The sequence below is a fragment of the Pogona vitticeps genome, chromosome 6 (assembly GCF_051106095.1).
Source record: "Pogona vitticeps strain Pit_001003342236 chromosome 6, PviZW2.1, whole genome shotgun sequence".
Classification (NCBI taxonomy): Eukaryota; Metazoa; Chordata; class Lepidosauria; order Squamata; family Agamidae; genus Pogona; species Pogona vitticeps.
In genome coordinates, this window is record NC_135788.1 from 27,075,450 (window position 1) to 27,088,685 (window position 13,236).

Sequence of the window (13,236 nt, forward strand, 5' to 3'; positions counted from 1 at the left end):
TCTGAAAGGAATCTCTGAACAAAAGCAGAATAAGAGAGCCAAGAGTCCTGTTAACCTACGAGCCAAGACATGTCCCAATAGTACAGGTCACTGCAGTCAATGATATACATACATTTGTCTGAATCCACACTTGTAGATTTCCACAGTTCTTAGTATATGTGTACGTATGGATATCAGTGTTAGCTCAAGATGGTCTCTTCCTGTCTACACTGAAGACCAGTGTATGTGCTGAAAATTACATAGCACAGAACTGGGAAGCCATTAAAAAAACAGTTATTTATAGTTCTTATCTCCAAGAAGTAGTTAATTATTACCATAGTAGAAAATTTGAAAGCAACAATTTACTTTCCTATTTCTCAAAAGTAACTAAAATTCATAAGTTATTTTTCTTTTAAGCATCTAAATGCTACAAACCACCTGTCCATAGGATAAATACTACTTCCAGGCTCAACATAGCATGTCTTTTGTTACTACAACAACAAATGTATGTTTATCACCTGCATACTACAGTTTTAGATATACATATAGCAGAAGCTGATATACCCTTTTACCCAAATATCTGACATTTTAGGAATCAGTTTTAGATCTACAGAAACTCAAAACTCTTTCTGTCTTTCCTCCTAGCATTAGAACCCATTCATACCTGTGGCAACATCCATTGTTCTATGAGTATCTACAACTTGTAGGTCTGGTGGTGCATGCCTAGTTAAATTAGATGCAAAAGACGTCTCTGGAATGGAAGTGCTGGATTCCAAAGACTCTCGTCTACCATAAGCCGGAGGAATCACTGGTCGTCTGCGACTATCAGGGGTAGGCTTAGAAGGAGCTGTAGTAACAAAGCGATCCCAGTCAGGGTGTGGTCCTGCTCTCTCACTGGGCATCCCAGGACGGTGTAACTATCAGAAAAATAAGGCAACATTTCAGTGGTACAACTAAGTAAGCTGTGCTCAACCACTTTGCTATGGGTCTCCCCTTCTCATTAAAATGTCATTTTTCAGGAATACTTACAGGATCAATCAAGTCTGGTTCAGATTCTGGCTTTGGAGTTGCAACTACTTCAAACTGGCCTGTACGTTCTATTCTTCTTTCAGATCCAGGAGAAAGGGCTGAACTAAGCACGTGGCTGATATAGGAGCTGAAATCATCCTCACAAATTTGTTTGAAGATCTTATCCTCGAGAGCTGAAATAATCACAGGATGACATAACTGTTACATTAGAATGTGTACAGAGAAACATAAGGGAAGGGCTAGTTTTATATGTAAGGACAGATATTTATAAAAGTAATTTTGATAGTTACAGAAGAAACTGCATTATGTGAAGACATACATTTAGTTTATTGAGTTCAGTGGTTAACCCAGCTATGTCAACTGTGAAAGGTCCAGAAGCCACCCAGCACTCATTTTCTACTACCCCTTGGACTTCTGATACTGAGGAATGTGACAAATAATTATTACATGTTGTGTTCTCTGCAATTCTTTTTCATTGCATCATGCAGAGAAATCATAACAAGACTTTCCTTGGCCAGATAGGATTTCTCAACATCCCTACAACAAGGTTTTTATTTATTTCCCCTTTTTGTTTCTTGCAATCCAAACCCTGTACAAGAATTCATTATTCCTGCATAAGAATTTCTGAATCCTGTGCAGAATTTGGCAATTCTTGTACAGGATTTGGTCCTTCCTGTGGATGAATGCTAGTTCCTTCACAGATTCAGCATTTACAATTCATGCACTCTTTCAGGAATTCTCCCCACGATTTCCTAGAGGCTAGTAGATTTCCTGTGAGTTGACTCTGCTGGGTGATCTGGCCGCAGGGATATCCTGAGAAAACAACTAAGTAATATACAGTATCCTAATAGTTATATCATAATATTTATTTATTTATTTTATTTATATCCCGCCTATCTGCAATGAAATAATTTCATAACTTCATAGTCATAGTATACTAAATAGATGTACACGTACAAATATTACAGTGTAATTTAGATTCATGCAAAAGATTAGATGACTATTTACATTATTTCTTTAATATTAATATTCCAGAAAATTAGAAACAGAGAGAACATGAGAGAGGCAGCTTAATCTTACCTTGCAGAGTCATGAAATCATCTATCTGGTAGACGTGCTCACTGTCTGGGTCTGTAGCAATGACATCCATTTCTTTCCGAAAATTCTCAAAATTAGGATCCGTCTTCTGAACCACCCCGATTACGAACATTTCTATGTTGAGGCCATGGGCCTCCTTCACTACAACTTCCAATGTATAGGGATCACGACGGTCTGCTTGCCCATCTGTTATTACAATAGCCACTTTTCTAACCCCTGTTCGGGCAGACCTGAATATCTGGACGGCTTCGTTGATCGCTGTAGCAGTGTATGTGCCTTCCCCAAGGTACTGCATAGCATCAATGGCACCTTTCAAGCTTTCTTTGTTAGAGAACTGCTGCAAAGTGGACACCAGCTCTACTCGGAGACTGAAGTTGATGATGCCCACACGGGCAGTCGCCTGGCTAACTGTGACAGCATCGATCACTGTTTTCACAAACCTTTTGATCCTATCAAAATTCTCAGGCCCAACGCTTTCAGAGCTGTCAATTACAAATACGAGTTCCAAAGGATTTTCTTTGCATTTAACACCACAACCTGAAAGAAAATGGGAGGGAGTTTTACAGAAAGGACTTCACATGCACCACAATGTGCTTCCCATTCCCAATTCCTTATGGGAAGTTTGTCTACCTTCTCTTATGATGCCAGCTCCCTAGTCCAGTTTCTCTGTGCTGGAAGTGACTGGATACCACTCAGCTTATGCTTAAGAAGATGCATGTCTTTGAATTGGGAAGACCAGAGAGAGTGGATGTCCTCATGTTTCCTAGATTGCCCTTTACCTGCTGTGATCTATTCTGATCTTCCTTTGGCCTTAGATTACGGTTTGTAGGGTTGCTGGTGTCACTTCCTTCACATACCCTTCTCTTGTCCCGCTGAGGAGACATCTTGCCTATGTTCTCTAAAGATGAAAGGGGCAGCCACAGCTCCTGACCTTTCCAACTTAGTGAGCTAGAACTAGGACTTCTATTACCTTTCCTGTCTCAACGGTATTTCTTGAATAAACACAAGCACGAACATAATTCCTTTAGAAAGGGAAAAGTGTGCTCAGATGATCACTTCAAGTCTCAAAGTACTGAAATCCACAGTCAATTTGTTCCAGTGCCTCTGGGTGGGTATTCTCCAACAGTCTGAAAGGTTCTTCCAAATGTTTAGGGTTAAGGTGGAATTTCAGAGGATTGGAGGGCTGCACTGGACTCACTCAGATCCCACCGGGGACTGCACCACAGATTTGCCAACAATGGAGTTCACTCCAAATTTTAGTAGCAACTGCAGTGGCTTTCTATGGCATAGATGGCTGACCCAGAGCTGTATGGTCTTAAGGAAGGAAGGATAGAAGCAAGGGAACAAAGGAAAGGAAAGCAGAAACATGAGGTGCCATTTCGGTGGCAGCAATAACAGGGCAAGTATAGGAGCAACAAGTACACTGAATTTCAATTACAGTGGTGCCTCGCTTAACGATTGCCACGCATTATGATGAATCCGCTTTACGACGATGTTTTTGCAATCGCAATTGCGATCGCAAAATGATGGTCTAAATGGGGGAATTTTGCTTAGCTATGATCGGTTCCCTGCTTCGGGAACCGATTTTCACGTTACAACGATCAAAAACAGCTGATCGTCGGGTTTTCAAAATGGCCACCGGGTGCTTAAAATGGCTCCCCGTTGTGCTTAGGGACGGATTCCTCACTATACAGGTACCGAAAATGGCTGCCATATGGGGGATCTTCACTGGATGGTAAGTTTTTATCCCATTGGAACGCATTGAACGGTTTTCAATGCGTTTCAATGGGTTTTTTAATTTCGCTTTATGATGTTTTCACTTAACAGTGATTTTCCTGGAACGGATTACCGTCGTTAAGCGAGGCACCACTGTACTGTAATAATCTGAGGTTAGAAACTACTAAACTACTAACCTTTGGACTACTGCTCTTAGCCAGTAATTCTGGTAATCAGAGAGAGAGAGAGAGAGAAGAGAGGACTTTCTATGCTCTTATAATTAAATTGCCTGTTTACCTCATAATTGCATATAGTAATTTATATTTAAAATGGTACCTTTTCCCCCTCCTCTTTTTTGGTTATGTATTCCTTATTTTTTCAGTGCATACATGACCTAGGGTGTGTGTGTGTGCATGTGTGTGTGTGTGTGTGTGTGTGTGTGTGTGTGTGTGTTGTGTGCCATCAAGTCGCATCCGACTTATACTGACCCTAAAAGGGTTTTCAAGGTAAGTCAGAGATTTAAGGAGTGGTTTTACCAATAGTACCACTGTCCCAAGGGAGCTTCCATGGCCAAGCGAGGATTCAAACCCAGGTCTCCTGAGTGCTTAGACCCTCACTTTATCCACTACACCCCACTGGGAACAAGTGACCTAGTACAAGCTTAAAGGAAGGAAATATTTTGTACTCATGGCATATTGGATGGCAGCCCAAGTGGAACAACATGGCAAGGCTATTTAGAATAACATCAATATTTAAAAGAATGATTCTCCTAAGAGTGATTTCATGCATGTTTGGGGCTATTTTTGCTTTTTTGTGCTATTCCCCACAATGCACAGAAATGCATACATAAAGGAACACACCAAGTCTACTCGAGCTATCGTTCAGAGTTTCCCACATATTTCACTCTCTGAGCTGGAGGAAAGAGCACAAAACAGGGCAACATATAACTAAGCAACACACAGGAAACCTTATAACCTCCCTCTTCCTGACAAATGAGAAAGAGTCTCAGATCTCTGTTCCTATTCATTACTCAGCCGTCTTTGATGAAGGTGGGCCTGTATAATTAGTCATGCAGTAAACTGCATATAGTGCACAAAGTGCCAAATCATAAAAATGATGATAATGTGTGGGATGCAAAGGTATCTGCATGAAAGATTCCACACACACTCTTGCAACAACTAGTTTACAATGTTGTGCTTGAAGTGTGAAGAGAGTGGAATTAGGGGTCTGCATGTGGTATGGGGCCATCTTCTTAAACTGCAAGCCCTTCAGTCAAGTTGTTTTGGGGCAGTACTAGCAAACCTCGACCCTCCACTCATGTGCTTGAGCCCAACATGCTGCTTTGTTGTTCTTTAGTCGTTAAGTCGCGTCTGACTGTTCGCGACCCCATGGACCAGAGTACGCCAGGCCCTCCTGTCTTCCACTGTCTCCCAGAGATGGGTCAAATTCATGTTGGTAGCTTCAATGACACTGTCCAGCCATCTCATCTTCTGTCGTCCCCTTCTCCTCTTGCCTTAACACTTTCCCAAGAGCAGGGTCTTTTCCAGGGAGTCTTCTCATGAGATGGCCAAAGTACTGGAGCCTGAGCTTCAGGATCTGTCCTTCCAGTGAGCACTCAGGGTTGATTTCCTTTAGAATGGATAGGTTTGTTCTCTTTGCAGTCCAGGGGACTCTCAAGAGCCTCCTCCAGCACCACAATTCACAAGCATCAATTCTCCGGCGGTCTGCCTTGTTTATGGTCCAGCTCTCACTTCCATACATCACTACTGGAAAAACATAGCTTTGACTATGCAGACCTTTGTCGGCAAGGTGATGTCTCTGCTTTTTAAGATGCTGTCTAGGTTTGTCATCACTTTCATCCCAAGAAGCAGGCGTCTTTTAATTTCGTGGCTGCTGTCTCCATCTGCAGTGATCATGGAACGCAAGAAAGTAAAATCTGTCATTGCCTCCATATCTTCCCCTTCGATTTGCCAGGAGGTGATGGGTCCAATGGCCATTATCTTAGTTTTTTTGATGTCGAGCTTGACCATTTTTGGCACTCTCCTCTTTCACCCTCATTACAAGGTTCCTTAATTCCTCCTCACTTTCTACCATCCGAGTGGTATCATCGGCATATCTGAGGCTGTTGATATTTCTTCCAGCAATCTTAATTCCGGTTTGGGATTCATCCGGTCCAGCCTTTCGCATGATGTAATCTGCATATAAGCTAAATAAGCAGGGAGACAATATACAGCCGTGTTGTACTCCTTTCCAAATTTTGAACCAATCAGTTGCTCCATATCCAGTTCTAACTGTTGCTTCCTGTCCCACATATAGATCTCAGAATATAGATAAAGTGGACAGGCACTCCCATTTCTTTAAGAACTTTAGTTTGCTGAGGTCCACACAGTCAAAGGCTTTTACGCAGTCAATGAAGCAGAAGTAGATGTTTTTCTGGAACTCTCTGGCTTTCTCCATAATCCTGTGCATGTTAGCAATTTGGTCTCGAGTTCCTCTGCCCCTTTGAAATCCAGCTTGTACTTCTGGGAGTTCTTGGTCCACATCCTGCTGAAGCCTACCTTGTAGGATTTTGAGCATAATCGTGCTAGTGTGTGAAATGAGTGCAATTGTACAGTAGTTGGAGCATTCTTTGGCACTGCTCTTCTTTGGGATTGGGATGTAGACTGATCTTTTCTAATCCTCTGGCCACTGCTGAGTTTTCCAAACTTGCTGACATATTGAGTGTAGCACTTTAACAGCGTCATATTTTAAGATTTTAAATAGTTCAGCTGGAATGCCATCACCTCCACTGGCCTTGTTGTTAGCTATGCTTTGTCAGGCCCACTTGACTTGCTCTACAGCGTGTCTGGCTCAAGGTCAGCAACCACATTATCTGGGTTGTCTGGGATATCTAAATCTTTCTGATATAATTCCTCTGTGTATTCTTGCCACCTCTTCTTGATGTCTTCTGTTTCTGTGAGGTCCCTTCCATTTTTGTCCTTTATCATGTTCATCTTTGCACAAAATGTTCCTTTAATATCTCCGATTTTCTTGAAAAGATCTCTGGTTTTTCCCTCTCTATTATTTTCTTCTATGTCTTTGCACTGTTCATTTAAGAAGGCCCTCTTGTCCCTCCTTGCTATTGTTTGGAAGTTAGCATTCAATTTTCTCTATCTTTCCCTATCTTCCTTGCATTTTGTTTCCCTTCTCTTCTTTGCTATTTGTAAGGCCTCGCTGGACAGCCACCTTACTTTCTTGCATTTCCTTTTCTTTGGGATGGTTTTTGTTGCTGCTTCCTGTACAATGTTACGAGCCTCTATCCATAGTTCTTCAGGCACTCTGTACATGAAATCGAGTTCCTTAAATCTGTTCTTCACTTCCACTGTGTATTCATAAGGGATTTGGTTTAGATTATACCTGACTAGCCCAGTGGTTTTTCCTACTTTCTTGGTATGGTAATAGTTGCAAGATTGATATTCGCAAGGAATTGGAAGAATAACAATTAGTTTAATATTTTGCCCTTTTATTTTGCCTTTTTATTGTATTTTAAATGCTGTAAGCCACCCAGAGACATTCGGGTAGTGTGGGCGGCATATAAGTTAAATAAATAAATAAATAAATATGAAAGATTGGTATAAAGAAGTATGGAATATGGCTATCAATCATAAATTAATGTGTGAATTGAAAGTTAGAAAAGGAATATTGAAAGGAAGTTATTTTAGGGAGATAGGGGGGGAAATTTAGTACATGCATTTGGAAAGGGAAAGGTCATACCGCAAGACAAGAATTATATTTTTGGAGAGAAATTGAGTATGCAAATTAATTTTTTTATAAAAAACCAAGGGCAGTGGAGAATTTATTTGAATTGAAAGTTATGTTTTTGTAATGAGGTACTGTATTTTTCTCTTTCATGTTTGTCTTAATATTTTTGTATTGTTGTTTATTATTAAAACAAAGAAAATACTTAAACATTTTTAAATGTAATTGCCATCTGCTCATATAACAGACATTGTGCTGACACAATGACCCTGTTGGATACTCTGTGGACCTTAGGACTTTACCCACGACACAAACTAACATCTATTTTTCTTAACTGTTTCAGTGACAGCAATTTTTTCAATAAAAATATTTCCTTTTTAAAGACAGATCTTACCACATATCTCCATTATGAGTTTGATTACTTCTTCTTTCTGAAAGAGAGTATCCATTTCAGATTTGGAAATGTAGCATTTTTTAAAAAAAAATAATAGCTTCCAGTAATAATGTGCTTAAAATACAATTTTAATATATTATAGGAGTTGACTGCATGCTTGGTTTGTTGACTGTATGTTTTCTCTGAATAAAGTGAATCATATGATATCTGGAAAGATTATTGTTACTGGAAATAATAATAAAACATGTACAGCACTATTTGGATTTTACAGTGAATATGTTTAAAGGATGTAGCAGAATTCTGTTGGCATATACCTGCTGAAGCCACATATTATAGACATTTGGTGTAATGTCCAAAAGAGAGCATTTTTCAACAGGTGAGGAGTGTGGCCACATGTGTAGTCTGAACACACATGAGATGTTTCAGAAATTATGGCAAACTAGCATACGCAAGTGTAAAAATCTAGCAAGTAGAAGGCTATTTTCTTCTCTGCTTGTGTTCAGAGTAATACCTAAAGCAATGGCTTCTGACTTTGACTTCCCAAATCATGCCAAACTCCTAGCATCACTGCCTTCTGGACAGGGTGGCTGGGGATGATGGGGATTGTAATATAGCCCCTATTTTTTAGGGTTCTTCTATGTGTTACATATTTGGTAATAAATTGCCAAATATAGAAATGTACTTACAGTCAGGCCAGGCTCTCCTTTGACTCCTGAAAATCCCTGGAAGGCAAAACAGTGACATAAATTATGAAATACAATATCTTCTGTTGTCCAGAAATAAATAAAGCATGTTAAACTATACCCTTGGTCCTGGAGGTCCTGGTTCTCCAATCTCTCCTTTGTTACCTCTTTTTCCCTGTTCTCCTTTCTCTCCATAATTTCCCTAGCGAGAAAATGGTATGGTTATCATTTTGCATGAATCTATCATCAGAAGATGTCTCTTTGAATTGTTTTCAATGTAAACTATTCAAATGTGTTTGGGGGAAGAAATCTGCTCTGTTACACAAAACCGGTTCCACCTAGATCAAGTAAACAGTACAGAATCATTCATATTATATGGTCTTATGATTCCTAAAGGCCGTTCTGCACAGACTACTGTACTACAGGAAATACATTATTCTTATCTATTTGTTTCCTATAAGAATAAGTCAGTAACAGGCTATAAAAGTGTTCTCTCTTTGAATATGGCCTAAGTTCCATCGTTCTTCAGAAGGGACTTCTCTTCATCCTAACACAATATTGTGAGCATTGTGTCATCTATAGGATGTAAGCCCATCAATGTAAATTGCCAATGGTTAAGAAGCCAACAGAGGCTTTTGCTGTCACACACTCACCACATGACCTGGCATGTGGCAGGTAGTGCCTTGGTGGGTTTTACAGCTGAAATTTACACCAATGGACTTACTCTGGTGTAATTTTTCAATAGGACTCTAGCCAATATTCCCAAAGGAGAATTGTCGGCACTGTGACCTGGGAAATATGATGGTAGGGGAAAATGTTTAGAGAACGTGGGCCTTTCTTTTTAAAGGGAGAAAAGTACACATGTTCACCAAGTAGTAACTGGTTTTAACCTTTTCCCACAAAAAGGTCTACAGAACAGGATAGCCCTGTAAAAAAAGGCTTGACTTTTTGTAGTATAAAACTGAGTTTAAAATCTTCCTGCGAATCTTCCAAATACTTATTCTTTAGGATCCATGGACGAGTGTAATCAGTGCATGTGAGCAAGGGTTGCTTCCAGACTGGGAGCAGAACTAAAAACTCCTTCAGATTTATTTTGGAGTTTGACACATTATTTTGTGCCAAGGAACAAGAAGGAAGGGGTGGGGGAGGACTGCATGTAGACAATGTCATTATTGGCACACCCTATGAAATTTGATAAACAAGGCGGACACTGTAACTAGACGGAAGCACCTAATACATCTTAAAACACAAGGTAAAGAACAAATTTTTGTCCTGGGTTTGTTTTTTTAACTCTAACTCCCCGATTTCTTTTCCATTGACTGTGCTGGTTGTGGAATATGGCTTTTAAAGTCCAAAATATCTGAACATCAGATGTTCCCTAGCTTTATCTTGAGGCATCCAATACATATTTGAGCAAGTGTTTTTATTGTAAATGAGAAAATTTCTTACCTTAGGGCCCGGCAGCCCAATTCCTATGGAGCCTTTTGGTCCGGGTAAGCCTTGAATTCCAGACTCTCCCTGCAAATAATATGGAGATTACCTTAATGTTCAGCTTTGGAAAAGATGCCTTGCCCTGTAACAGATGGCAGCCATAGGAAAACCAACAACCTTTTTTTAGATGAAAGATAGCTCTGTTGTTTAGGCAATTAGATAATTTTCTGTTTGAATGCAAAACTGATTCAACCATGTCTGCTGAGTTTGGATTTCCATATAAGCTCAGCTTGTGTATGTACTGAATATGCATTCTTACCAGATTTTGAAAACATTCCTTTTTTTGGACAATTCCCAGAATCTCCAATGCAGTAAGGTCAGTAGCCAAGTTGGCTGGGGGAATTCTGGGATTTATAATTTTAAAAAGCATGTATCCAAACTATGCTTCTTACTAAATGTGCAGGGGGGGGGAGGAAATAAGCAGAACATTAACCCCATGACACACATTTAGCAAGCCATCTTATCCCTTTTAATGCAAGTCTTGCTGTCATTTGCACACAAAACTTAATTTAACTACAGCCAAAAATCCATCATCATGGTTCAGCATGGAAGCTTAAGCTGCTAGAAGCATTTTCAAACAGTCATGTTTAATTGGATGGCCTGGAGAACTGATACACAGATGTTCTTACCATGAAAGAGAGTTGCAAACAAAAGGAGATAATTTTCTTTTCTGCGGTTCTAAACTCGCAAATTTGCTGAGCCTTGAAGCTTTACGTGTGTGTAACAAATGCTGCAGTTCTGGTGCCTATTTGGCCACATGAAGACTGGTAGCATTTGAACTAGAGAGCACAGAGCAAACACACATGGGATGTGACCAGAAGGTGATTCATCTCGTGCTCTGGTATGCTTTTGGCATGGACAGTCTTGATCTATTTTCTACATGACGTACAGGAAATTATGAACCAGCTGATCCTGTTTCATGACTATCTGAGCCTTTTTAGATCAGAGACAGGGCTTTTTTCTTTTCCTCATTTTTTTGAAGCTGAGCTGAAGCAATGGGAACTGGATTGTGTGTACAGTGGTGCCCCGCTTGACGACGATAATCCGTTCCAGGAAAATCGTTAAGCAAAAAAACCCCATTGGAATGCATTGAAAACCATTTAATGCATTCCAATGGGGAAATACCTCATCGTCCAGTGAAGATCGCCCACAGAGAACCACCGATCAGCTGTTTAAAATCGCTGTCTTCTGAAGCTTCTGTCCAGAAAACAGCCATTTTGCAAAAGGAAGCCATTTTGCGGAGCCGGAAAAAACATTGTTTTGCGAACAAACAGTTCGCGAAGCAGGCACCTAACTGACGTAAAGCAAAAAAAAAAAAACCATAGGAACCATCGTTTTGTGATCGCTATAGCAATCGCAAAAAACTTGTCGTCAAGCGATTTCATCGTCAAGCGGGGCACCACTGTACACAGAAGCAGGGCCGGAATTACAACTAGGTGAACTAGGCAACCAACTAGGGCACAGACCTGAGAGGGGCACAGAACTTAACTCAGAGAAGCCCAGAACTGACCTGAGACAGGCACAGTTTTATACAGACTAATTTCTTGGAAAAAATGCAACTACAATTTGTCTGTTTTTGAACATTGGTTGGGGTGGAGTGCAAGCAGTTAGCCTTGCCTAGGGCGCAAAAAAGCCTAGCAAAAGCCTGGCAAAAAAGCCTGGCCCTGCACAAAAGTGTCTCTTCAAATGAGATTGCACCCGGTGAAACAACCTGTTTCAGTGCAATTCAATGAGATCCTACTTCCCTGTCTGATCACATGCTCACTTTCTTAAAATCTGTATCCTTCTACAATCGTATTGCAGTCACTGCTATTGGATTCATCTATAGAGGCAGTTTCAGCTCTTGCTTCCCACTTATGCACAACTGTTAGAGAGATCAAAAACATATGTGCTGCACATCAAATGTGAAGGGTGTGTTTTTAACCTGCTCCGTTTTCCAGGGACAATGTGCTTGTTAGTGGAAGCTCGGCTTGCGTATGTATTGAAGTAAAAGAAAACTGAACATAGTCACATACAGTTACTCTAAATACGGCTCTCTGGAAAGTTGTTTTTTTCCATGTATGGAGCAGCCTTCCTCAGCATTCATATTCTTACCTTACTTCCTTGTATACTTTCTCCTGGAAGGCCCTGCGGACCAGGCAAACCTTTTTGTCCCATAACACCCTATTTTTAAAATGCCAGAGGTTAAAATATATATATATCTGAGAGAGGCAAATAAAGAACACAAATTGTCTCTAGGAAGAAGACTCTTTCTCTTCCCGTGTATAAATACTGAAAAGTATTAAAAGTATTTAAAACTTTTATCCTTGCACATTTTTAATTTACAATGCAGTTCCATACAGCAAGGCAGAAGATGTATCATGAGCTGTTGGCAGTTTTCCGAGTGATTTTTCAATACATTAAAAAAAAGATAGAGGAATCTGAATTTTTCAAAACCATGGTAGTAGCAAAATGAATCTCTAAGACCCCAAACTACATTGCTGAAATAAAGAACACTTGGGATAAATTAGTGTCTTTTTGTGTGGAAAGTCTGATCACTATTCATTTCTAGAACCCAAAATGAACAAAATCCAGTGCACAAATACGTGATCCGGAAGTTAATTTTGAGGGTCAGCCTAGCAACCCAGATAGGGAGAATTTAAAAACAGGACTTCATTAAGAAGTTGAAAGATAGCCAGTTGTTTTAATGGCACCTTTTCTCATCTGCTTTGCCTAGCAAATTAGCTTGTTTTGTTTTGCAATTGCCTGGGGTCACTTAGAGGTAAACATGGACATTGTTTGCCAGAGATGGGGACTTGAGTTGCTTGCTGTCAAGTCAGACCTGGTAAATAAGGCAGGAGTCTCACTTACTTAGCTAGCTGTTCTAGATTTTAAGAAACTGTCTAGATCTAAAATGCCCATCTATAGAACAAGGAGGAGCTTCAAGGCACTCACCTTAGGGCCAGGTATTCCAATTCCCCTTTGCCCTGGAGGTCCTGGAGGTCCCCTTGGTCCTTGTTCTCCCTAAGGGAAAGAAAGAATAGTACTCAGGGCAGGCACTGCACTCTCATAGCCGTATAAGCAGGGATCCAGTCTTTACTTGTGTCAGTCTCGCATGAGAGGATGAAG

The 13,236-nt window shown here is 40.3% G+C and overlaps 1 protein-coding gene across 1 annotated transcript in view; it reads right to left on the minus strand.

The window, feature by feature from the left end:
- COL28A1 (collagen type XXVIII alpha 1 chain) overlaps nucleotides 1-13,236 on the minus strand; it is an 81,394-nt gene that overhangs the window by 1,972 nt on the left and 66,186 nt on the right. The window contains exons 26-34 of the mRNA XM_020781814.3: nucleotides 13,063-13,131; nucleotides 12,223-12,291; nucleotides 10,087-10,155; nucleotides 8,759-8,839; nucleotides 8,641-8,676; nucleotides 7,955-7,991; nucleotides 2,089-2,643; nucleotides 1,009-1,181; nucleotides 644-896 (exon numbers count right to left, since the gene is read on the minus strand). Of these exons, the coding sequence (XP_020637473.3) occupies nucleotides 644-896; nucleotides 1,009-1,181; nucleotides 2,089-2,643; nucleotides 7,955-7,991; nucleotides 8,641-8,676; nucleotides 8,759-8,839; nucleotides 10,087-10,155; nucleotides 12,223-12,291; nucleotides 13,063-13,131 (1,342 nt within the window). The remainder of the gene's footprint in view (nucleotides 1-643; nucleotides 897-1,008; nucleotides 1,182-2,088; nucleotides 2,644-7,954; nucleotides 7,992-8,640; nucleotides 8,677-8,758; nucleotides 8,840-10,086; nucleotides 10,156-12,222; nucleotides 12,292-13,062; nucleotides 13,132-13,236) is intronic.